Source organism: Branchiostoma floridae, chromosome 10 (genome assembly GCF_000003815.2).
Source record: "Branchiostoma floridae strain S238N-H82 chromosome 10, Bfl_VNyyK, whole genome shotgun sequence".
Taxonomy (NCBI): Eukaryota; Metazoa; Chordata; class Leptocardii; order Amphioxiformes; family Branchiostomatidae; genus Branchiostoma; species Branchiostoma floridae.
Window position 1 is genome coordinate 23334237 of NC_049988.1, and position 26900 is coordinate 23361136.

The 26900-nt window shown below is 42.7% G+C and overlaps 3 protein-coding genes across 4 annotated transcripts; all 3 read left to right on the forward strand.

The window, feature by feature from the left end:
- Window positions 1-690: 690 nt before the first annotated feature.
- LOC118425116 lies at window positions 691-2885 on the forward strand. The gene is made up of 2 exons (XM_035833933.1): window positions 691-1370; window positions 1851-2885. Exons 1-2 carry the CDS (start codon window positions 816-818, stop codon window positions 2883-2885), a joined length of 1590 nt encoding a protein of 529 aa, XP_035689826.1. The 5' UTR covers window positions 691-815.
- A 2601-nt stretch (window positions 2886-5486) lies between these two features.
- LOC118423867 lies at window positions 5487-19993 on the forward strand. 2 transcript variants are annotated; one of them, XM_035832160.1, is made up of 2 exons: window positions 5487-6105; window positions 18799-19993. In XM_035832160.1, exons 1-2 carry the CDS (start codon window positions 5554-5556, stop codon window positions 19813-19815), a joined length of 1569 nt encoding a protein of 522 aa, XP_035688053.1. In that variant the 5' UTR covers window positions 5487-5553; the 3' UTR covers window positions 19816-19993. The 2 variants fall into 2 exon arrangements, with proteins under 2 accessions (XP_035688053.1, XP_035688051.1); XM_035832158.1 differs by lacking the exon at window positions 5487-6105 and adding an exon at window positions 17447-18348 and having other exon boundaries at window positions 18799-19987.
- A 2723-nt stretch (window positions 19994-22716) lies between these two features.
- Window positions 22717-25733, forward strand: LOC118423868. The gene is made up of 2 exons (XM_035832161.1): window positions 22717-23400; window positions 23885-25733. The coding sequence occupies exons 1-2, from the start codon at window positions 22849-22851 to the stop codon at window positions 24863-24865; spliced, it is 1533 nt and encodes a 510-aa protein (XP_035688054.1). The 5' UTR covers window positions 22717-22848; the 3' UTR covers window positions 24866-25733.
- Window positions 25734-26900: the final 1167 nt, after the last annotated feature.

The window sequence follows — 26900 nt, forward strand, 5'->3', positions numbered from 1 at the left end:
CAACTACAGTAATGCATTGCAACACAAGGCTTACGTCATGTTAAACTTTGCAGTGCAATGAGTTTGTAGTGAAAGCTTACTGTGTATATAAAACATGGCGAATATTTCAGAGTCAGTCATGCCTTTCAAATAGTCACAGTCAACACTGTAGAGCCTCAAGCCTGAGGCAATGAACACAACAATGCTGGGAGATACCACATGGCTTCCAGGGGGTGAAAGTATCTGAATTTCTGCATTCTTCTAGCAATAAAAGCAGCGCTTCACTACCTTTGGGAATACCAAGGCCCTAAACCAAACATAAGGTGGTCACAGTAGTTCTGGTAGTTGTTAGGGTGGTGTATTATGAGGCAATGTTAAGGTGGTGTATGAAAAGCTTGGTCACAGTCACAGACTCACCGTGGTATAACTTAAACAGGTTATACTACTCATTCAACACTGGTAAAACTTTCCTTGATAAAACAAACAAAACCACAAATCATCAATACACTGACATACTCACAGCTCACTTATAACAGGTACAGGTGTAAATCAACATTCTAAATGGTTTATGACAATAACAGCTTACATTAAAGCAGAAGAATAATCAAGCTAACTGTTGGAGGGATTCTTGTTTCCCTGTTAACATGTAGTGGGACAGTCTGCCTGTGTAGCACGTCATGAAAACACACCCAAAGGCAAGAACTGGTCTGGTCACATTTTGCATGATGGAATAGGCCACCATTTTACCTGTACCTGCCAGACACTTGGACTTGTCACATTGTTCAGAGCAGAATTTACCAGGGTGTGTCTGCAAGAGGACTGTAACCGCTCTTAGAATGGCTGAACAATTTGCTCAAGCAGGACAGGCTGCAGCACAACCTGCTTTAGAAGTGTTGGCAGAGTGGGGAAAGGAAGCTGCAGTAGAGTGTGCAAAAGAGTGGGGACGGGTCAGCTTACGCATCAACAACCCATGGGTGGCTGCAGCCATTGGTATTGGTGGAATTGGCCTTGGTGGGATAGGTGCGTTCTACCTGGCCAACAAGGCCCTGACCATGCTGGCTGTCCGTAGGGCTGTTGAGAGGAGGGACCCCGACAACCCCGACCAGCCAGCCGACCCACAGGTGGGGTTGGAGGCAGAGGTGGACTCCCTCCTGGTTCCTGTCATCTTCTACTCCCAGCTGGGCTACCAATACTTCACCTCCATCCTGAACGGCCCCTTCCTTAAGGCCTGCATCCAAGCTGATTTGGAGAGGGTCGGATATAAGGAATTCATCGATGTAAGTGCAGAGAAGTGGGAGCTACCAAACCTGCCGGAGGGGGGAGCAGGACCCCTGATGGGGATGATGGGGGAGGAGAGAGTGCTGGGCTGGCTGGCAGAACTTCCAGAAAAGGTACAAATATCCTGGGACCAGTTTGGTTTCTAATGTTGATTCATGTTCAATCTGAAATTTTTTTTTAAGGAATATGGATTTTGATAAACAAATCTATACAATACAATGTTGCATTTGATATCTTAGAATAAACTTATAGAAAAACAGGTTAAAGTCCTGACAAAGTGTTGATTTTTGTCACCTATTTTCCCTACAAAATATATAAAAACATGATACATTAATTTTGAATATCATTTTGAATGAGGAGGCATATACAGTTCAAAGAAGTTTGCTGAAGTTTCTGATCAGAAAATATCTATATCCAACTTTGAGAGAACTGTCAGTCATGGGTTGGGTAGACAATTAGTACACACGTCAATTTAAGCCTATAGTTGGTGACTAAACTGAAATGCTCTATTTCCTGGCACATGAGTTCAGCTGAAAATGTTTTGAACATTGTGCAAACAGCTTTTCTCTTATCTTTTAATTTTATCACTTCAGGTCAGTCTACTTAGCACAGCAGCAGGGGATTCTGGGATACCTGAGGATGTCTCCTCTGTAGCAGGTGTCTCTACTGCTGCATCACAGGAGGATGTAGAGGAGGAGGAGGAGGAGGAGGAGGCTGGACCATCCCAGGCTAAACGAGCCAGACTTCCCCAGCAGCCTCCAGCACAGGCCACACCTACTGCACAGCAGGCTGAGCTACAGGAGGGCCCACTGAAGGGGCGGAGAGCCAGGCTACTGCAGCACAAGGACTCACCAACTGCACAGAGCTGTCTCAAGGCCTACAGCTGTCTGGAAAAGGGAGCTGCCATGGTAACCACAGGGGGGTACCAGGAGGGGGAGGGGGTGGAGCACCTGCTGGGGGGGATCATGCTGACGGAGTATGTGAGCCCTGGTGATGTTAATACAATCCTGTATGGCCAGTCCTGGCTGCACCTGGACAGAGCTAAGCTACATCAACTCACTTCCACACAGCTCCAGGCTAACCCTGACAGCACCCCCTGTCTGCTCATACAGGCACTGCAGCTTCCCTATGGACACAGCCGACAGCAGGCCATAAACCATGTGATCGACGTTGTTCTACAGCATGGAGAAACAGACCCCATGTACAAACATCTGGCTTACATATACTGTGCTTTAGGCTATACAACATGGGTGACCACCAGACAGCCAGCCCCAGCCCTGTCTGCCTATGCCAGTGCCCTTATGCACAAATCTGACCACCTGCCAACCCTGTACTACACAGCATGGTGTTCCATGGATGTGTCTGTCCCACAGACTATCAGGCAGTTTCACCACTACATACACACAGCGCCTACAGACCATCGCTGGGTGCCCTATGCTCATTACCACCTGGTTACCCTGTACGGCCAGCAGGACCCATCTGTCCACATGGACAGGATCCTGCACCACTACAACATGGCCCAGCAGACTGACAGGAACTGGCTGCCTGGGGTTGGTCCAGTCCCCAGTTGGGTAACAGACCCAGCCAGGAGGGTGTATGAACAAGTCATGGCACAGCCTCACAAGTGACAACACTGTTCAGTGTAGCAAATCTGGTACATACAACATATATATAAAAGACAAAAGCTGGCAAGACATGACCAGCTGTTGTGAAATTACTAAAAGCACTACACTGTAACACTTAGATTCACTGTAATAATGTGTGTAATAATCTTTAAAATACATGTAACTCTGTCATCAGAGATTTTGATTGATAAAGAGCTTTCATTTCAGAGATGCATGTGATGTACATGTACGTAATCACCATTGTTATTGCAGCCATTAATGATACTTAACATCAGAAGACATACAAAATGTAACTTGGCAAGCCTAGTCAAAGCCAAACTTAAGGTACTTTCATTGTGTACATTGTACAGTGTATCAGGGTTGAAAAGACCTTGAAGGTGTGATCTTATCACACATTTCAAATCACAATGACAATGATTTATTCCTAAATTACAAATTCATCTACCATTTATAGCTGACAGGTATTTTATAAATCTAATGATGTATGTTTTGTGTTTACCTAAGGAGACTCTGTTTTCAATGGTGTTGGGTTGTAATTACCACCAAAAAAAAATAAAAAGTTGTTACCAGATTTTCATAATTTTTGTATGTTCACAGACCTTTGCTGAATAAAGACATGACTACAGTAACTGTTTGGGCTCCCTAGCAGCTTTCCTTCAAACTGCAGCTTCCTGTCAACCTGCACTGATCTTGAGCCCACTGCTGTGTAGAAATAGAAAGAACACAGCCGGGCCTTTCCTTCTGCATGCATGAGTGATCACACAGAAAGAAGCTGCTGGATACCATTTTATGTGCGGTCAAAAGTACATTAAACAGTATGACTACAGAGCTCGAAATACTTTTTTCTGCATACCTGCATTACCTGCACCAGACAAATTTTACCTGCACCACTCTGAATTTAGGAAGTATGGATCATACTAAAATTGATCAGGGACCATTGCTATATTTTTCTTTTATAGTTTATCTTTTATCTTTATATACTTTATACATTCAATCCACATGATACACCGGTGTCATGTGATATTTATGTATGAAACTCAGTACATGGACCAGTGCAGGTTAGGTGCAGGCAGACATTAGAAATACCTGCACAGCTCCAATTTTACCTGCACTAACCTTCATACTAGTAGTGGTATTTCGAGCCCTGGACTAGTTTTGTAGTTTGGGTGTCCAAAATAAAAGAATTTACCAGATCATGGCCATAACTAGTATAGCTAAATGCGATCCAAATCAGTTATGTCAATTAATACTTATAGGAGTCAGGTGCTTAAAAGTTGAAAAAAAAAGTATATAATTCCAAATATTAAGCGTACTATAGTCTTGCAAAACCATCTAAATGACACCGTTTGCCACCATTGTTATCACAACGCATGGCCTTAACCTCAGTGACCTTTCTGTGTCTGTATCAATGAAGCCAGTACAACCGCCCTTTGGCGTAAGCTTTGAAATGTTATGAGGTAAACATGGGGGAGGGGGTTCCTGCTTGCTAGACAGCATATGATACAGTTTAGTGTAGCAATTAGAGTATAGTAATCTGGGTGCAAAGTACATTAGTCACAGATGTCTGAAGAAAACTGCTTAGACCAAACTTGCCACAGGGAGTGTTGCAAATTAAGACATGATTACATCATTAATAAACTTGTGACATACAGGAATTTACTGGGCTGGAAATATGATACTGTTTGATACTCAACATGCAGGTGACAAAATGTAGCACAAACAGGCTACAGTCATTCATATTGTATCAGTTTTCATAATGATCAACAATCCTTCAAATGTCACAGTGTGCCAAACATTACTGCCAGTTCATTTCAGCTCACAGAGTTTGAATTTATGGGCAAGGCAAATATAAAAAAATTATGTTCTCTTTGACTTAAAGGTGAAACAACTACAGCATTGCAACACAAGGCACATGTTAAATTAAACTTTGCAGCGCAATGAGTTTGTAGTGAAAGCTTACTGTGTATATAAAACATTATGAATATTTCAGAGTCAGTCATGCCTTTAAAATATTCAGTCAACAATGTAGAGCCACAAGCCTGAGGCAATGAACACAACAATGCTGGGAGATACCACATGACTTCCAGGGGGGGAAAGTATCTGAATTTCTGTATTCTTCTAGCAATAAAAGCAGCGCTTCACTACCTTTGGGAATACCAAGGCCCTAAACCAGACATAAGGTGTTCACAGTAGTTCTGGTAGTTATTAGGGTGGTGTATAGGCAATGTTAAGGTAGTGTATGAAAAGCTTGGTCACAGTCACAGATTCACTGTGGTATAACTTTAACAGGTTATCCTACTCATTCAACACTGGTAAAACTTTCCTTGATAAAACAAACAAAAAACACAAGTCATCAACACACTGATGAACTCACAGCTCACTTATAATAGTTAAAGGTATAAATCAACATCCTAAAGGGTTTGTGATAACTGTAGCTTACATTAAAGCAGAAGTATAATCAAGCTAACTGTTGGAGGGACTCTTGTTTCCCTGTTAACATGTAGTGGGATAGCTGGCCTGTACATGTAACACGTCATGAAAACACACCCAAAGGCCAGAACTGGTCTGGTCACATTCTGCATAATGGCATAGGCAACCATTTTACCTGCCAGACACTTGGACTTGTCCCAGTTTCCTTACAAACTTGTTGCAAGATTTGAGTGTACAAAGAATGGCTGAACAAGGAAGAGAGGAAGCAGAACAACCACAACCTGTACAACCACCTGCTGTACAACCCCCAGCAGTAGAGCTAGAGCTACAGCTGCCCAGAGAATGGGGGCGGGTCGTCCTCAGAATCTACAACGAGCACTTGGCTGCAGGGGTTGGGGTTGCTGCTGGCTTTGGGATCGGCATTGCAGCCTTCTACTTTGGGAACCTTGACCTTGCACTGCCAGCAATCCGCAGGGCTATCGAGAGGAGGGACCCCGACAACCCCGACCAGCCAGCCGACCCACAGGTGGGGGAGGGGGTGCGAGAAGGTTCCCTCCTGGTTCCTGTCATCTTCTACTCCCAGCTGGGCTACCAATACTTCACCTCCATCCTGAACGGCCCCTTCCTTAAGGCCTGTCTTCAAGCTGAACTCGCGAAGGTCGGGTATGAGGCACCCATTGACGTAACTGTGGAGAAGTGGGAGCTGCCAAACCTGCCAGAGGGGGGAGCAGGACTGATGGGGATGATGGGAGAGGAGAGAGTTCTGGGCTGGCTGGCTGAACTTCCAGAAAAGGTACAAATATCCTTGGACCAGTTTGGTTTCTAATGTTGATTCATGTTCAATCTGAATCTTAGAATGAACTTATAGAAAAACAGGTTAAAGTCCTGACATAGTGTTGATTTTCGTCACCTATTTTCCCTACAAAATATATAAAAACATGATACATTAATTTTGTATTAAGATATATGATACTAGAAAGGCCAACATTTGCTTGAGAGCAAATACAGCATATTTCAGCCATCTCCCTCATGCAACAATAGGCCTTGAGGTCGTTGACCCCTTTGGCCATTGGAAAATGACCAAAAAAATCCCAAATATATCATTTTAAAGTTGTCCATGCCAAAAATTATACATGGGTCATTTGAATAGATATCTAGAGGACCCTTTACCAATTTACGGGTCATTAGGTTGTAAATTGAGGGAACAGGAGCCAAAAATGTCAAAATTTTGTAAAAAAAATGGCCATAAAATCGCAAAATTAAGCATTTTGTTGTACCGTATGGGAAAACTTTTATTGAATTTATGTGCACATAATTGAAGGGCACTTTTATACTAAATTTCAGATCATTTGGTTGTAAAACGAGGCTACAGGAGCCAAAAATGTCCTTTTTTGGTAAAAAAATGGCAAAAAATCGCAAAATTAAGCATTTTGTTGTACCGTATGCCAAAACTTTTATTGAATCTAGGTGAGCATATGATCAAGGCACCTCTGTACCAAAATTTCATGTCATTCAGCTGTAATACCAGGGTACAGGAGCCCGAAATATACATAAAAATTGACAAAAACCTCAATAAAATCATTTTAAAGACAGATATGGAAAAAATGAAGAAAAAAAACAACACCTGGGGGTATTGGCTTACTCTACCTTTGTGCCAAATTTCAAGTCAATCGGTTAAAAAATGGCGGAGTTGATTCGATTTGAAGATTTGACAGGAGAAAGAAAGAAAGAAACATTACGAACACAATATATTTCACCATGGTATGGCTGAAATATAAATACAGTCAAACCTGCCCAAGACGACCACCCGGGGGACCAGAAAAAAACGGTCGATTTGGACAGGTGGTCGCTGAGAAGAGTATCGACTCAAAACATGCCCGATGCAAAGTATAAATGGTTTCCGTTGTGTTTAATGCCAAATAACAAGCACACTGCACGCACGCAAAGAAGCGAGGTCTTTAATGTCAAATACAACACGCACACTGTAAACTGTAAATTTAACCCCAAAATCCGACGCAAATTGGCCGATTTCGGCACAAAATCGCGCTAGTTATCATAAAAAATCGATGAAAACCTCAATTTTGAAAATGATGCGGTCGTTATGGGTCCCAATTTGGGCCGGTCGCGGTCGCGTTGGCCAGGTGGTCGTTGAGAAAAGGTCGCTTAATGCTTACGTCAATGGGAAAATAAATCGGGACCGAGAAAAAGCGGTCGAAATGGCCAGGTGGTCGCTGAGAAGAGGTGGTCGCTAGGGCAGGTTTGACTGTATCAGGCACTTGAGGAGGCATAATAAAAATTATACAGTTCAAAGAAAGATGCAGAAGTTTCTGATTAGAAAACATTTATCCAACTATGATAGTAAGTAATGGATCGGGTAGACATAGTTTGAACATAAAAATCCCATCATAATGAAAGTTGATGACTAAACTGAATGCTCTATCTACAAAATGTACATCCTGGTCGAGTAGAGTTGCTGCAAATGTTTTGAATATTGTACATGCTTTTGTTTTATTTGTCATCACTCTAGGTCAGCCTCCTTAGCACAGCAGCAGGGGATTCTGGAATACCTGAGGATGTCTCCTCTGTAGCAGGTGTCTACACTGTTGCATCACAGGAGGATGTAGGGGAGGAGGAGGAGGCTGGACCATCACAGGCTGGACTTCCCCAGCAGCCTCCAGCACAGGCCACACCTACTGCACAGCAGGCTGAGCTACAGGAGGGCCCACTAAAGGGGCGGAGAGCCAGGCTACTGCAGCACAAGGACTCACCAACTGCACAGACACGGCTCAAGGCCTACAGCTGTCTGGAAAAGGGGGCTGCCATGGTAACCACAGGGGGGTACCAGGAGGGGGTGGAGCACCTGCTGGAGGGGATCATGCTGATGGAGCATGTGACACCTGATGTTGTTAATCTAATCCTGTATGGCCAGTCCTGGCTGCACCTGGACAGAGCTAAGTTACATCAGCTCACTTCCACACAGCTCCAGGCTAACCCTGACAGCACCCCCTGTCTGCTCATACAGGCACTGCAGCTTTCCGATGGACACATTCGACAGCAGGCCATAAACCATGTGATCGACATTGTTCTACAGCATGGAGAAACAGACCCCATGTACAAACATCTGGCTTACATATACTGTGCTTTAGGACTTACAATATGGCAAACCACCAGACAACCAGCCTCAGCCTTATCTGCTTGTGCCAGTGCCCTAATGCACAAATCTGACCACCTGCTAACCCTGTACTACACAGCATGGTGTTCCATGGATGTGTCTGTCCCACAGGCCATCAGGCAGTTTCAGCACTACATCCACACAGCTCCTACAGACCATCCTGCAGTGCCCGGGGCTCATTACCGCCTGGTTACCCTGTACGGCCAGCAGGACCCATCTGTCCACAGGGACAGAATCCTGCACCACTACAACATGGCCCAGCAGGCTGACAGGAACAGGCTGCCTGTGTTTCCATCAGTCCTTAGTGGGCTAACAGACGCAGCCAGGAGGGTGTATGAACAAGTCATGGAACAGACTCACACGTGACCACACAGTTCAGTACCAAATCTGGTACATAAAATTAAAACATACAAAAGCAGGCAAGACATGTTACCAATCATTGTGAAATTACAACTAAAGCAATACAGGACTTAGATTCACTGTACAATAACTTTGTACAAATCTTTTAGAATAGATGTAACTTTGTAATCATAGATTATAATTGTTAAAAGAGATAATTGTTAAAAGAAATATCACCCAAGTTAGGAATCATGCACTTAAAACTAAAAGTAAAAGCAGTGTCTGAAATATTACTATGGAACAAATACCTAGAGGCTTGTATGGAGAAATCTTAAACTAAGCTTGTAATTAAAAAGCATTTCAGATCACATTTTGTAGTTTGACTTAAGTATCACATTTAGAATAAAAAATAGCTGCAGGTTGTTGTACATAACTATGTGCTTCTATGGAGGAGGTTACGTCATGATGAGTGACAGTTTCTAAAAGATTAATTCAAAACATCATTTTGCATGGTTTGCAGGGCTCAAAATATTCAGAGCATAATAGAGTCTACTAGTTGGAAGTTAGTATTGTAGACAAAATATATTATGATAGTACAATGTATGGCAAACTGCCGTGGGAAACTAGCACTCTGACTACAAAGGTGTAATAATAATCATTATAATACTGAATTGTGATGTAGTAAATACTAGACTTTGTACAATGATTTACATGTAGCATAATCTAATAACTTGCCTTAGTAGTCAAGCAAACTAAAGGTACTTTGTGTACAATTTGAGTTAAAAAGACCTTGAAGGTGTGATCTTGTCACACATTTCAAATCACTATGACAATGATTTATTCCTAAATTACAAATTCATGTATGCCATTTATAGCTGACAGGTATTTTATAAATCTAATGATGTATGTTTTGTGTTTACCTAAGGAAATTGTGTTTTCAATGGTGTTGGGTTATAATTACAATAAAAAAAACACGAAAAGTTGTTACAGGATTTTCATGATTTTTGCATGCTAACAAACCTTTGCTGAATAAAGACATGACTACAGTAACTGTTTGGGGTCCCTAGCAGCTTTATTTCAAAGTGCAGCTTCCTGTCAACCTGCACTGATCTTGAGCCCACGGGTGTGTAAAAACAAAAAGAACACAGCCGGCCTTTCTTTCCGCATGCATGAGTGATCACACAGGAAGAAGCTGCTGGATACCATTTTATGTACGGTCAAAAGTACATTAAACAGTGTGACTAGTTTTGTAGTTTGGGTGTCCAAAATAAAAGAATTTACCAGATCATGGCCATAACTTAGTATAATCAAATGTGATCCAACTTAGTTATGTCAATTAATACTAGGAGTCAGGTGCTTAGTGATTTTTTTCAGAAATTGAATCCAATTTAGTGATGTCAATGACTATCAGTGAAAGGAGTTTAGTGGGAGGTACTGATGTTCGTTCAGCACCAAGGCCAAAAATTTCCTGTTGTCAGCCATTTCTTCTTAGGCTCTAGATGATGTACATAATTCTCTTAGAAATGCGATCCAACTTATTGATGTCAATGAGTATTAATTATAAAGGAGTTTAATGCGGGTCTAGATCGTGATTCAGCACCAAGGCCAAAAATTTACTTTTGTAAGACATTTCTTCTTAGGCTTCAGATCTGTACATAATTCTCTTCTCAGAAATGCAATCCAATTTATTGATGTCAATGAGTATTAATTAGTGAAATGAGTTTAATTGGGGTATTGATGGTGATTCAGCACCAAGGCCAAGAATTTACTGTTGTCAGTCATTTCCTCTTAGGCTCTAGATGATGTACATAATCCTCTTATCAGAAATGCTATACAATTTAGTGATGTCAATGACTATCAGTGAAAAGAGTTTAATGGGGGAGGGGGGTACTGATGGTTGTTCAGCACCAAGGCCAAGAATTTACTCTTGTCAGTCTTTTCTTCTTAGGCTCTAGATGATGTACATAATTCTCTTAGAAATGCTATCCAATTTATTGATGTCAATGAGTATTAGTTATAATGGAGTTTAATGCGGGTCTAGATCGTGATTCAGCACCAAGGCCAAAAATTTACTTTTGTAAGACATTTCTTCTTAGGCTTCAGATCTGTACATAATTCTCTTATCAGAAATGCTATCCAATTTAGTGATGTCAATGACTATCAGTGAAAAGAGTTTAATGGAGGGAGGGGGGCTGATGGTTGTTCAGCACTAAGGACAAGAATGTCCATTTTATGTCTCAGCCAATTCTTCTCTGGCTCTGTACTTAAGTCAAGAACCAGATTGAAATAATATTGACCCAGTTATCAAAAGGCCAGTAACTGTTGCATATTTTTCAATACCCAGAGACTGTGTCCTACATGTCATGAAAATATCGAAGATGAATTCCACTTTGTTATAAAATGTCCTACCTACAGTAAAAAGAGAGAAGCAGTTTTAAAATATTAAAACCAAAACACACATCTCCCTTACTGGAACACAGAATGATATTTTCCATATACAGGTATCATGCTCAACTCATATATTTGTCTAGTAGACGTAAGTTAGTTTCTTTCTACAGTAACTGTATTCCTAATGTGAGACCTGATCACTCATACATGACTGTACTGTTATCGATAATACTTTGTTGTTCTGTATGCAGCCTCTTAATACCATATGATTGCTGTTATCTGCTACCATGTACCTTGTGCAATTGTTGAGCAATAGAACTCAATTTCCATCAATAGTTAAATCAGGTACTAGGTGAGGCCACATAAATTTCATTTTTTGGTTCTCAGGCATGTCAAGTGGAAAATAAAGCAAGCAAACATCATAAAAACAAAGAAAAAGCTGTACTATTACATACTCTATGACAGTTTAATTACTTTATCTATAGTTTAATATAGTTTTTATTGTTTAATACTGAGTACACCAAGACATGACCCTTGTCCTCAAGCTTTATTTTCATTAAGGTTTTTCTAGTTAAGCATAACTTTTTAAAAATACGAGAACCAACCAATCAAATTGACTTAGCCTGAGCTTAAAACTTGAAAAAAAAAGTCTTATTCTAAATATTAACAGTACTATCATCTTGCAAAATCATCTGAATGACCCTGTTTGCCACTATTGTTATCACAACACATATGCATGGCCTTAACCTCCATGACATTTCTGTGTCTGTATCTGTATCAAGAAGCCAGTATATAACCACCCTTTGGCATAACCTTAAAGTTTGTAATGTTATGAGGTTAACATGGGGGAGGGGGGTTCCTTCTTACTACAGTACATGACATACATCAGTGTACCAAAGAGTATAAAATACACAATGTAGCAATCCGAGTGCAAATTACATTAGTCACAGGTTTCTAAGATAACTGCTACATGCCGAGACTAATCTAGCCACAGGGAGTGTTGCAAAGTAAGCCACAATTAAATTATTACTTAAAGTAGAACTTGCCACATACAGGTCCTGGAGTCTATTGAACTGGAAATATGATACAGTATGATACTCAACATGCAGGTGACAAAATGTAATGCTAGTTCACCTTTATCCGTGGGGTGATCTTTATCCGTTGTCTTCAAAAACAACACATTTAGGAGTATTAAGTCTGCAGACTGTGGTTCCAAATTTGCAATATTTTCAAAATATTTTTCGATTTGAAACCACCGTTCGTCGACTTCATATCCCTAAATACGTTTTTTCTAACAAACAACGAATATAGGTTACCCTCAGATAAAGGTGAAGCAGCGTTAACACAAACAGGCTACAGTCATTCATGTTGTCTCAGTTTTCATAATGATCAACAATCCTTGAAATGTCACAGTGTGCCAAACATTACTGCCAGTTCATTTCAGCTCACAGAGTTTGAATTAATGGGCAACGCAAATATTAAAAAAAACAATTGTGTTGTCTTTGAGTTAAAGGTGAAACAACTACAGCAATTTGCACAACAAGGCACATGTTATGTTAAACTTTGCAGTGCAATGAGTTTGTAGTGAAAGCTTACTGTGTATATAAAACATGGCGAATATTTCAGAGTCAGTCATGCCTTTAAAATATTCACAGTCAACACTAGTGTAGAGCCACAAGCCTGAGGCAATGAACACAACAATGCTGGGAGATACCACATGACTTCCAGGGGGGGAAAGTATCTGAATTTCTTTATTCTTCTAGCAATAAAAGCAGCGATTCACTACCTTTGGGAATACCAAGGCCCTAAACCAAACATAAGGTGGTCACAGTAGTGCTGGCAGTTATTAGGGTGGTGTATAGGCAATGTTAGGGTGGTGTATAAAAGGCTTGGTCACAGACACAGACTCACTGTGGTATAACTTTAACAGGTTATCCTACTCATTCAACACTGGTAAAACTTTCCTTGATAAAACAAACAAAACCACAAATCATCAATACACTGACGCACTCACAGCTCACTTATACCAGTAAAAGGTGTAAATCAACATCCTAAATGGTTTGTGATAACTGCAGCTTACATTAAGGCAGAAGTATAACCAAGCTAACTGTTGGAGGGATTCTTGTTTCGCTGTTAACAATAGTGGGGAAGCCGGCCTGTGTATCACGTCATGAAAACACACCCAAAGGCCAGAACTGGTCTGGTCACATTCTGCATAAGGGGATAGGCTGCCATTTTACCTGCCAGACACTTGGACTTGTCCCAGTTTCCTTACAAGCAAGTTGCAAGATTTGAGTGTGCAAAAAATGGCTGAACAAGGAAGACAGGGAGCAGAACAACCACAACCTGTACAACCACCTGCTGTACAACCTGCCCCTGTACAACCACCTGCTGTACAACCCCCAGCAGTAGAGCTGGAGCTACAACTGCCCAGAGAATGGGGGCGGGTCGTCCTCAGAATCTACAACGAGCGCTTGGCTGCAGGGGTTGGGGTTGCTGCTGGCTTTGGGATCGGCATTGCAGCCTTCTACTTCGGAAACCTTGACCTTGCACTGCCAGCAATCCGAAGGGCTATCGAGAGAAGGGACCCCGACAACCCCGACCAGCCAGCCGACCCACAGGTGGGGGAGGGGGTGCAGCAAGGCTCCCTCCTGGTTCCTGTCATCTTCTACTCCCAACTGGGCTACCAATACTTCACCTCCATCCTGAACGGCCCCTTCCTCAAGGCCTGTCTCCAAACAGAACTTGACAAGGTCGGGTATAAGACAACCATTGATGTAAGTGTGGAGAATTGGGAGCTACCAAACCTGCCGGAGGGGGGAGCAGGGCTGATGGGGATGATTAGAGTTCAGGACTGGCTGGCAGAAATACCAGAAAAGGTACAAACTGAGAAAATTTACTCACACCTACATGTACATACTGAAGTGGCAGAATAATATTTTAGGCTGCTTGTTGAGATGCCTAACTGCACTAACTGCTGTTTGCTAGTTTATAGGTTCTCAACTCTACAACCTGACACTGATCTGGTCCATATGTTTTTATACCCAATAACCCAGGACCTAGAGTTAGCTTTTACTAGACTTAAGACTAGAGTAAACACCTTTGATTTTTATACTTTGTCTGAAACCTGCAAGTATCCCACACCATTTGCAATAAACTTTTATCTTTATTTGCAATGGCATTATCAACACATTTTGCACTTATAACAAAGTGTGAAGACTGAGGCTTTCATTGTGATTATATTTGATAGTTGACATTTATTGTGCAAAAGAAAGGGTGTTTTTTCTTTGCTATCTTAACATGATATCAGTTTTTTTGAATGGCTGAAAATCTGAGAAAAAAAACTTCAGGAAAGATAGCAGAATTGTGATGTTCAGTATTCTTCCACCCCCCACCCCCTCCTTAGGTCAGCCTCCTTGGCACAGCAGCAGGGGATTCTGGGATACCTGAGGATGTCTCCTCTGTAGCAGGTGTCTCTACTGCTGCATCACAGGAACACGTAGAGGAGGACGTAAAGGAAGAGGAGGAGGCTGGACCATCACAGGCTAAACGAGCCAAACTTCCCCAGCAGCCTCCAGCACAGGTCAAACCTACTGCACAAGTCAAACCTACTACACAGGTCACACCTACTGCACAGCAGGCTGAGCTGCAGGAGGGCCCACTGAAGTGGCAGAGAGCCAGGCTACTGCAGCACAAGGACTCACCAACTGCACAGACATGGCTCAAGGCCTGCAGCTACCTGGAAAAGGGAGCTGCCATGGTAACCACAGGGGGGTACCAGGAGGGGGAGGGGGTGGAGCACCTGCTGGAGGGGTTCATACTGATGGAGAATGTGAACCCCAATGATGTTAATACAATCCTGTATGACCAGACCGGGCTGCACCTGGACAGAGCTAAGTTAAACCAACTCACTTCCACACAGCTCCAGGCTAACCCTGACAGCACCCCCTGCCTGCTCATACAGGCACTGCAGCTTCATGATGGACACACCCGACAGCAGGCCATAAACCATGTGATCGACATTGCTCTACAGCACGGAGAAACAGACCCCATGTACAAACATCTGGCTCACATATACTGTGCTTTAGGGTACACAATAATGGAATCCACCAGACAACCAGCCCCAGCCCTGTCTGCCTTTGCCAGTGCCCTTATGCACAAATCTGACCACCTGCCAACCCTGTTCTACACAGCATGGTGTTCCAGGGTTGTGTCTGTCCCACAGGCCATCAGGCAGTTTCACCAATACATCCACACAGCTCCTACAGACCATTCCATGGTGCACTGGGCTCATTACCACCTGGTTACCCTGTATGGCCTGCAGGACCCATCTGTCCACATGGACAGAATCCTGCACCACTACAACATGGCCCAGCAGACTTACAGGAACAGGCTGCCTGGGGTTGGTCCAGTCCCCAGGGGGCTAACAGAGTCAGCCAAGAGGGTGTACAAACAAGTCATGGCACAGATTGACATGTGACCATGCAGTTTAATGCAAGGACCAATCAGTGATAAAATACAAATAAATAAAACACATAGTACGTCAAAAATAGCTAGGCAAGCTACCACAATGTATGATGGCTGAAACTTTAAAACTTATTTCTTGAAAAGTATCAAAGATCATGTAACTGTACACAGAGCTCACTTCAGACTTTTTTAAAATAGGCTAGAAATCATCATCACTTGGGCTGGGTACCGGTACAGAAAATTCAGGTCCAGGTCCGGTTCAGGTCCAGAGGATCAGGTCCAGGTCCGGACCTGAACCTGGACCTGATTCAGTATGACTCATACCAATGGTCCATTTCACTAAAAAAAATCTGTTTGGTGGAGTATTAGACTTAGAATGGCGTTTAAAAATCCCACAACGCTAACTGCACATGTACGATTGGCTGTAAAACGTGGTAGAAATTAATATAAACTCGACTCTACTTCACTCTTGTTATTTTCTTCAACCTGCAAGCGCCAAAACGTATGAATGCCTGATAAAATAATCTGTTAATTTTCTAATCGGTCCAACATCCGGTCCACCTAAATTTTTCAGGTCCGGTTTTTCTGGACCGGTCCAATAAGAAAAAACGGTTTTGTACCGGTACGCTGTACCGATACCCAGCCCTAATCATCACTATAATGACATGTACTGGCATTCTCTGCATAGTTTGGCGGGACCATGGATTTGTACCAGAGGTCTGGAGGCATAAAACTTCTTCTTTTTGTTTTCACAGCTTATGGACTACAATGTAACTATCAGCATTCTGCCAGTGTAAGCCAAAGCAAACATTGAAGCTGTTGTAGTCTATAGATGCAAATCACATTTAAAGTATGACAATCCACAAGTAATCATAACATATAAAATAACAACTGAAGGCAGCTACATGCATAAAATGTCAGTCAGACAAAGCTGAAAAATTGTTAACCATTCTGTTGTGTGTCTAATAAGTAGACAAAGTGTACAATCATGTAGAACAGATTATGATAACACAATTTTGACAAACAGTTCAGATTACCAAGACCAATAATTTATTGGTAATCATACAATGTTATTACCTGCCAAGGCATTTCATAACTTTATGCTCTTGTTACCAGCCATAATTTTAGCAAAAGCTATTGTAGGTATCTAGACGAAGAGGACTGTTTTCACCGTCAATGGTTCATTTGTACACAGAATAACTAAACAAAGTCGTGAGTGAATGTTTAAATTTGTTGCTTGTGAGCAGACCTTGGCTCAAAATAAAGACATGACTTCAGTTTGGGCTCCCTGGCAGCTTTCTTTCTAACTGCAGATTTCTCTCAACTTGCAATGACATTGAGAAAACTGGAGCAGAGAAACATGAATACAACAGACTACACCTAATAGTAATAGATGTTGCCAAAAAGTGTCCTTTTGCATGCATATAGTCTACCCATGTCAAGCAGAAACTATGACCTACAGGCTCCACCTTGTAGGTCTTGCCAAAAAAGCCAGACATGTTGATGTTTGCTTTCCCATTGAGGTACGTGCCTTTTACGTCATGATGTGGTTAATGATTAGCCCTGTTTCAACAACACTTATACCTTCGACCTACAAAACACATTTAACGTTTGAAGACCAGACAAAATTACGTATACAAAATTAACGAAATGCAAGATTTATTGAGCTTGACATCATTATCTGAAATGCTTATTGAACTCAGTCTGTAAGATAGAAAATTTGCCATTTTCCCATAATTCTTTAGTGCAGTCTGCACATGCTCAGTGAGGACTCCTTGTCTGACCAAAGTCCATGTTCACTTGGCATCGTTTATTCTCAACAAAATCTGGTAGGATTTGAGTCATTAAAGAATGGCAGAACAAGGAAGAGAGGGAGTCCCTCAGGAAGGGCAGGCTGCAGCAGGACAACCACAACCTATGCAACCTCAAGCTCCTGCTTTGCAGCCTCCTGTGGTACAGGTTGCACCTGTACAGCCTCAAGCTGGGCACCCCCTTGCTGTACAACCACAAGCCCTACAACCTGCACCTGTACAACCACTGGCTCTACAACCACCTGCTGTACAACAAGCACCTGGGCAACCTCAAGCTGTACAACCTCCACCTGTACAACCACCTGCTGTGCAACCTGCACCTGGCCAACCTCAAGCTGTACAGTTACCAGCAGCACAACCCCCAGCTGTAGTACAACAGCCCAGGCCAGTACTGGAGCTAGAGTGGGGTCGTGCTGTCCTCAGAATCTACGACCAGCACTTGGCAGCTGGGGTTGGGATGGCAGCAGGACTTGGAATTGGACTTGGAATAGCAGCCTTCTACTTCGGGAACCTTGACCTTGCACTGCCAGCAATCCGCAGGGCTATCGAGAGGAGGGACCCCGACAACCCCGACCAGCCAGCCGACCCACAGGTGGGGGAGGGGGTGCAGCAAGGCTCCCTCCTGGTTCCTGTCATCTTCTACTCTCAGCTGGGCTACCAATACTTCACCTCCATCCTGAACGGCCCCTTCCTTAAGGCCTGTCTCCAATCTGAACTTCAGAAGGTCGGTTATGAGGCATCCATTGATGTGAGTGTAGAGAAGTGGGAGCTACCAAACCTGCCAGAGGGGGGAGCAGGACTGATGGGGATGATGGGGGAGGAGAGAGTTCTGGGCTGGCTGGCAGAGTTGCCTGAAAAGGTAGGCTGATACCTGGTGCTAGTATTCATTGCAAGCCACAGTCTAATAAAATATGTGTGAAGATATGGAAACAGTCTCCCAGTACCTGATCACGAACTACATGCATTGGATATCATAAACGGTCTCAATATTCAAAGAGCAAAGTCTAAACAATATGGCAAAAAGAATATATTCCAGACATTCAACCCTATTGCTAGGAAATATGACTATCTTGCATTTTAGAGTAAAAAGTTTTACGCTAATATTCAAACAACTTGATTCTAAGATTATTTTCAAGAAATTTTAAAGATCCAACAAAACAAAAATTTCTATGAGAAGTCACACTAAGTCTTGATTGCTTTACATAAATGTAGGAAACTTAACAAAACAGGATGTTTGAAGACAGTTTTAATTAGAAGTAAGAAAACTAAAAGGTAACTAAATCTGCATGTTCATCTCCTTCCCCCCAAGGTCAGCACAGCAGCAGGGGATTCTGGGATACCTGAGGATGTCTCCTCTGTAGCAGGTGTCTCTACTGCTGCATCACAGGAGGATGTAGAGGAGGAGGAGGAGGAGGCTGGACCATCCCAGGCTAAAGGAGCCAGACTTCCCCAGCAGCCTCCAGCACAGGCCACACCTACTGCACAGCAGGCTGAGCTACAGGAGGGCCCACTGAAGGGGCGGAGAGCCAGGCTACTGCAGCACAAGGACTCACCAACTGCACAGACATGGCTCAAGGCCTACAGCTGTCTGGAAAAGGGTGCTGCCATGGTAACCACAGGGGGGGGCCAGGAGGGGAAAGGGGTGGAGCATCTGCTGGAGGGGATCATGCTGATTGAGGATATGCACCCTGATGTTGTTAATACAATCCTGTATGACCAGTCCTGGCTGCACCTGGACAGAGCTATGTTACATCAACTCACTTCCACACAGCTCCAGGCTAACCCTGACAGCACCCCCTGTCTGCTCATACAGGCACTGCAGCTTCCCCTTGGACACAGCCGACAGCAGGCCATAAACCATGTGATCGACATTGTTCTACAGCATGGAGAAACAGACCCCATGTACAAACATCTGGCTTACATGTACTGTGCTTTAGGGTATACAATATGGATGACCACCAGACAACCAGCCCCAGCCCTGTCTGCCTTTGCCAGTGCCCTTATGCACAAATCTGACCACTTGCCAACCCTGTACTTCACAGCATGGTGTTCCATAGATGTGTCTGTCCCACAGGCCATTAGGCAGTTTCACCACTACATCCACACAGCTCCTACAGACCATCCCTGGGTACCCCTGTCTCATTACCGCCTGGTTTACCTGTACGGCCAGCAGGACCCATCTGTCCACAGGGACAGAATCCTGCAGCACTACAACAAGGCCCAGCAGACTGACAGGAACAGGCTGCCTGTGTTTCCACCAGTCCCCAGTGTGATAACAGACCCAGCCAGAAGGGTGTATGAACAAGTCATGTCACAGCCTCACTAGTGATGTTGCAGTTCAATGCATATATTAAGGTCCAATCAGCAATAAAATACAAAAAAATATAAAAGCAAAAAGAACGCTTTAAGGTCTGCAGTTAAATCTGAGCATGTTTGTGAATATTAAGTAAATATCATGTAGAAATAAGTGACTGTACAGCTGTAAGCTCTCATTTGTCACTCCAGACTATCAATAAGGCTTGCATTTTGGAATTCATTAACATCATAATTTTCATTACTGTCATTCTCTGCACAGTTTTAGGAGACCAATTAAGGATCTGTGTAAAAATAACTGTTTGTTTGTTTGTTTGTAATAACTGTTTATTTGGTTTAATTGAGAAATCTGTAAACAAAATTAACAATAAGCTGAACAGATAACATCTGGAGCGAGATAATCTTTAAGTAATTAAAAACATAAAATACTGTCAGGCTATTGACAAATGTCACTTTAAGAAAAGTCAGAAATCATAAAAAATGGTCTTGAAAGTATATATAGTGCCTCAAATTTGTTTTGAATTCATTATACAAAAGATAAATGTTATTCTATTGATGCAAAAAAATAAATCATTCTTATGGCAATGACGTACTACTTCAAATTGCACAGAACTGTAGTAATAATAATAATAATAATAATATCGGGTGTATTTTGCAGCCAGTGCCACAGGCAGGTACCCAATGTGTAGGGTAATGAGGCTGTTTAACGTGTTCGAGGCACCTCCTCGAGCACGGGACCCCCGTTTTACGTCCCTCCCGGAAGACGATTTCGTGGAAAGCTTCGTGAGGCTACAGCAATCCGGACGTCCTTGGTTGGTCTCCCATCCAAGCACTGTTCGGACCGCGCGTTGCTTAACTTCCGAGATCGAGGGATCGGGTGTACCAACGCGCCACGCGGCCGTAGCTAGTAGTAGCTGCAAAGTTAACCCAATTTATAACTTGAGAACTTTTGTTACAAGTGCTGTCCAGCGTATTAGTGATATTATGTAAGGAGGTTATGTTTTCATCAGTAACTGTTACTGTAATTCTTAACCCAATAACTAATAAAGGTTTGAATGGATTCTCCTGAAGTTTTGCTGCTTTGATAGACTTATTTATCAGTTCTTGTCACGTTTAAGAAGGTTAGACATCCAGGTAAGCAATATTCAAATACAATTCAATCTCTACAACTGGATAAAAAACGGATCTTTACTTCCGGACGTTTCGAGTTACACCCATCACTCTTCTTCAGCGTCACTAGAATGAACTAGCAGAACAATTCCATACATGTACAGCTATACTAGAAATACTGGTTTAACCACTAAATTGTTAGGATCATATGCAAAAAGTTAAGATCCGTTTTTTATCCAGTTGTAGAGTTTGAATTGTATTTGAATCTTTTCTTGTCATTTCAGTTAACATTAAATTTAGCTTGTCACTGTCATGTCATCCATGTCATCCAAGGATCCCTGATGTAAGGGGGAACGAGGGTCAGCCCCAGGTCATCGGACATGTTGCGAAAGATTGTGTTCTTTCTCAGGACGGTCGTGAAGCCAGGGGCCCCTCGTGCAGGGTTGTAGCCAGCACCCGTCCTTCTGTCCTTTGACGAAATTTTGCAGCTGGGGAAGGAAAACATTTTTGCCCATTCCGTCCTCTATGAGCAAAATTTAACGCTCAAAATGCAGGAAATAGCATTTCAGAGGGTCTAGATTTCAAAATTTTCCTTGGGAGTATGCCCCCGACCCCCCTAGGACACTGTGCCAAAGCCATTCAAAATCGTGGGGACAGAAAATGATATCTGGCTGGCTACAACCCTGCCCTTCAGTATGGGGGAGCTTCAGGGGTAAGCCAGCATAGACTTGTCACAGTAAGCAAACACACACAGAAACAATTTGCTACAGTGTGAAGTCCACATTAAACTTCAAGTTGCTACATGGGGTGTTTGCAACAGTAGCAACTGTTACCAGCATGTACACCAATGACAGCCTGCATTACAAACTTGCAACAGTCATGACAGTTGCAGTGTGTATGGTGTAAACTAAAAGCAGTCCACATGCCATGAGACTGATAAACGTGAAATACTGGGTGTTAGGAAGTACTCAATCATGACTGTAGCAGCTGCTACATGAATGAAGGTGTACTTCCTAACACCCATATTTCACGTTTATCAGTCTCATGGCATGTGGACTGCTTTAGTTTGCACCATACACACTGCAACTGCCTGCAATAAAAACATGCTACAGGTAACAGAGCTTGGTCTGTTTTCAAGGCATAAAAGTTGTCCATTTACTGATTTTATATGCCATGCCAGGCTTGTTTTCAAGGTGTCAATGCAGTCCATTCACTACCACAGCATGCAAAGGGGTATTGAGTTACTCACACCAAACATTGCGATTAGGCAGGCTTGTGTGACACGCCAAGCACAGAGACAAAAGAGTTTGGAAGCTACCATTGTGTTATTTCCTGGAGGAGGGGGTAAAGCCATGTGACCTTGAGCATTCTATGGGTGTTAGAGAAGCTTGGAGTAGTCAGACACACGGTATCGCAAGTGCTTTAAGTTCTGATACAGTCAAACCTGTACATTGTGAACATCTCTCCATAGGCCCACCTGCTGACCCTTTTTTGGCTGTACCTTGCTCATGGAAGAATCTTAAGTTACACATGTACACTGTATCTTGATGAATTTTGTAAACGGTTAACCATTCTTAAAGGTATACTGCCTCGTGATGCAAGAAAACAAACTCAAGAAAAATTAGCACGCTATACATTATATCAAAAGCAAGCATCATGGCCCTTGGATGTTTTTACACAGGACACTGTGAAACACCATGTGCCTCACAATATCAAGGTGTGAGTGGTAGACTCATTTGTTCCCCCCCCCCCCTCTGTAGCCAGTGGGAATGGCCTGTTGACCTCCCCAAGGTTACCTGTAACGGAATATTAGTTCCATTGTGCACCTAACCGCCATCTTTTTGACTGCATACTCGGACCTGGGACATTCACAAGTATCTTTAGAGCGAGACAAGTCGGTTCCTAGTTATTGAGCAACTCCAGAAATCATCCTAGAATGGCTGAACAAGCTGGACAAGCAGGACAGGCTGCAGCCCAACCTGCAGTAGAACTTTTGTCAGAGTGGGGAAAGGAAGCAGCAAAAGAGGGTGCAAAAGAGTGGGGACGGGTCTGCTTACGCATCAACAACCCATGGGTGGCTACAGCCATTGGTATTGGTGGAATCGTCATCAGTGGGATTGGCGCATTCTACCTGGCCAACAAGGCCCTGACCATGCTGGCTGTCCGTCGGGCTGTTGAGAGGAGGGACCCCGACAACCCCGACCAGCCAGCCGACCCACAGGTGGGGGAGGGGGTGCGAGAAGGCTCCCTCCTGGTTCCTGTCATCTTCTACTCCCAGCTGGGCTACCAATACTTCACCTCCATCCTAAACGGACCCTTCCTTAAAGCCTGTCTCCAAGGTGAACTGGAGAGGGTCGGATATAAGGAATCCATTGACATAAGTGTAGAGAAGTGGGAGCTACCAAACCTGCCGGAGGGGGGACCAGGACTGATGGGGATGATGGGAGAGGAGAGAGTTCTGGGCTGGCTGGCAGAACTTCCAGAAAAGGTACAAATATCCTGGGACCAGTTTGGTTTCTAATGTTGATTCATGTTCAATCTGAAATTCTTTTTTAAGGAAAATGGATTTTGATAAACAAATCTGTACAATGTTGCATTTGATATCTTAGAATAAACTTATAGAAAAACAGGTTATAGTCCTGACAAAGTGTTGATTTTTGTCACCTATTTTCCCTACAAAATATATAAAAACATAAACATTAATTTTGTATCAAGATATATGATAATATCATGCATTTGAGGAGGCATATACAGTTCAAAGAAGGATGCAGAAGTTTCTGATTAGAAAAAATTTATCAAACTATGACAGGACCGTAAGTAATGGATTGGGTAGACATAGTTTGAACATAAAAATCCCATGATAGTTGATGACTAAACTGAAATGCTTTATCTATATCCTGGTCGTGTGTACACGAGTTGCTGCAAATGTTTTGAATATTGTATAGCTTTTGTTTTATTTGTCATCACTCTAGGTCAGCCTCCTTAGCACAACAGCAGGGGATTCTGGGATACCTGAGGACGTCTCCTCTGTAGCAGGTGTCTCTACTGTTGCATCATGGGAGGATGTAGAGGAGGAGGAGGAGGCTGGACCATCACAGGCCAGACTTCCCCAGCAGCCTCCAGCACAGGTCACACCTGCTGCACAGCAGGCTGAGCTACAGGAGGGCCCACTGAAGGGGCTGAGAGCCAAGCTACTGCAGCACAAGGACTCACCAACTGCACAGACAGAGCTAAAGGCATACAGCTGTCTGGAAAAGGGGGCTGCCATGGTAACCACAGGGGGGTACCAGGAGGGGGTGGAGCACTTGCTGGAGGGGATCATGCTGGCGGAGTATGTGAGCCCTGATGGTGTTGATACAATCCTGTATGACCAGTCCTGGCTGCACCTGGACAGAGCTAAGTTCAACCAACTAACTTCCACACAGCTCCAGGCTGACCCTGACAGCACCCCCTGTCTGCTCATACAGGCACTGCAGCTTCCCAATGGACACAGCCGACAGCAGGCCATAGACCATGTGATCGACATTGTTCTACAGCATGGAGAAACAGACCCCATGTACAAACTTCTGGCTTACATGTACTGTGCTTTAGGGTATACAATACAGGTAACCACCAGACAACCAGCCCCAGCCCTGTCTGCCTTTGCCAGTGCCCTTATGCACAAATCTGGCCACCTGCATGCCCTGTTCCTCACAGCAGAGTGTTCCATGGATGTGTCTGTCCCACAGGCCATCAGGCAGTTTCACCACTACATCCACACAGCTCCTACAGACCATGATGGGGTTCCCCGGGCTCATTACTTCCTAGTTACCCTGTACGGCCAACAGGACCTATCTGTCCACAGGGACAGAATCCTGCACCACTACAACATGGCCCAGCAGACTGACAGGAACAGGCTGCCTGTGTTTCCACCAGTCTCCAGTTGGCTAACAGAGCGAGCCAGAAGGGTGTAAGTCATGGCACAGCCTCGCAAGTGATCACACAGTTCAATATAGCAAATCTGGTACATAAAACAATAAAAGAATGAAAGACAAAAGCAGGCAAGACATGAACATTGTGAAATTACAACTAAAGCACTACAGGACTTACATGTAGATTCACTACGTACTGTATGTGTGTGTACCTTTAAAATTGTCACTCTGTCATATGATATATTATAAAAGAGCTTCTTTTGAGATGTGATATAATTATCATCATTATTGCCATTACTTATACTCTTTATATCAGAAAACATAACGTTATACATGTCATTTGGCCATCATAAGCAGAAACAGAAATTAAAGATGTCTGTGAATATCACAATGCTTGCAAGGAAGATGATTTAAATTATCAAAACATAGAGCAGTCAGTGCTATTATGACCAAAATTGTCACTAGAAAAGTTGTCTAATTGAATTTGAAAGTAACGTCACAAATGTGTGTAGATTAGTATGAGACAATGAGCATCCTAATGCATGTAATAGACTGAGGTTAGCATGGGGAAATCTTGTAAAGCATTTCAGATTATATTTTGTACAATATATATTATATATATAAGAATCATAAAAAGCTGCAGGTTGTTGTTTAAAATGAACTTGAATCATTGTCATAAACCATGTCTAGTACTTTTATGCTGCTGCTGTCATTAGACATTTCACTATTTTGCAAACAGGAAAAAAAAACAACAACAGAATATTAATTAATAACATTATGCATGGTTTGCAGGGCTCAAATTATGCAAGGCACATGCACTTTTGTAGCTGTGCACCTCATTTTGACAGTAGCTGCACCTACATGTACTACTACTAGTGGATTTTTTGTAGTGCTGTATAAATTATATGTAAAGTAACTAACATCGAGCAGATTAAAATGGGACTGAGCAGAGCACTTGGGACTAATGCTTGTAGCCTTTCACAAACTACACCTATATATCAGATATTTTGTGAAAATGTTCCTTGTTACCCAACGGATCATTATACCCCCCAGTGGGAGTCTTCATGCTTCATTGAATATAGAAAAATCCCGGGATTTATCCCGGGATTTTTTTTTTGTCCCAGGATTTTTAAAAAAATCCCGGGTTTTTCTTTGAAAAAACCCGGGATTTTTATGGGGTGCCCAAATAAAATCCCGGGTTTTTCTTTTAAAAACCCGGGATTTTTTTGAATGCCCTGATAAAATCCTGGGTTTTTCTTTTTAAAAAACACTATATTATCAGAATATATGTTAAGAATGGGAAGTTGAGTCATTATCAATAACACTGAAGGTAGCAGGCACGTTTTACCTGGGTTACAGACTCGGGTCTATATCAGAACCACTGCATGTCAAGGTTTACATCATATTGTTGTGACTTCAGTGATTACTTAGCAGAATGCTACTGATGATAATAGTCATAAATTGATGTATGGAGGGATGCAGATGTGTGGTTATAATTGGGAAAAGGTATACCTAGTATTGTTTGAACTTAAAGAAAGTACAGGAAAACGTGTCCTGATTCATATTCTTATGTGCAAAATGTGTGACACAGGTCTGTATCAACAAGTTCTGGTGCTGAAACTGTGTTCCACACACGCACGCACGTCGTAGAATAGGTAATTGCTATTAGGTAAGTATCCGTAAGGGCGCAGTCACATATGTCCTGCGATTGTTGTATGATTTTGATGCCATGGGATTTTCAAGCAGGTTGTGCCAGAACTAACCACTGACATGGATCAAAAACAGCATTTTGTGTACCAAGAAAGTTGATACATGTACGTACATTTTTGTCCGGCCAAATGCCTTTAGTTAGCGATCGTACAGCGATCGCACGAGCTATATGTGACCGTGCCTTAATACGAGATCACAGGAATTCCGCTTTACTCTGTAGCGGGCCTGACGTATGTTTGTTGTATGACGTCTCTGCAAATAAGTAAATGAACTATAACCTTGTCATCATTCAGCCTAGTTGGTCATTATCTCCTGCCTGCGAACAATGTACAAAGACTATGAAATTGCAAGACACAGGTGACAATTA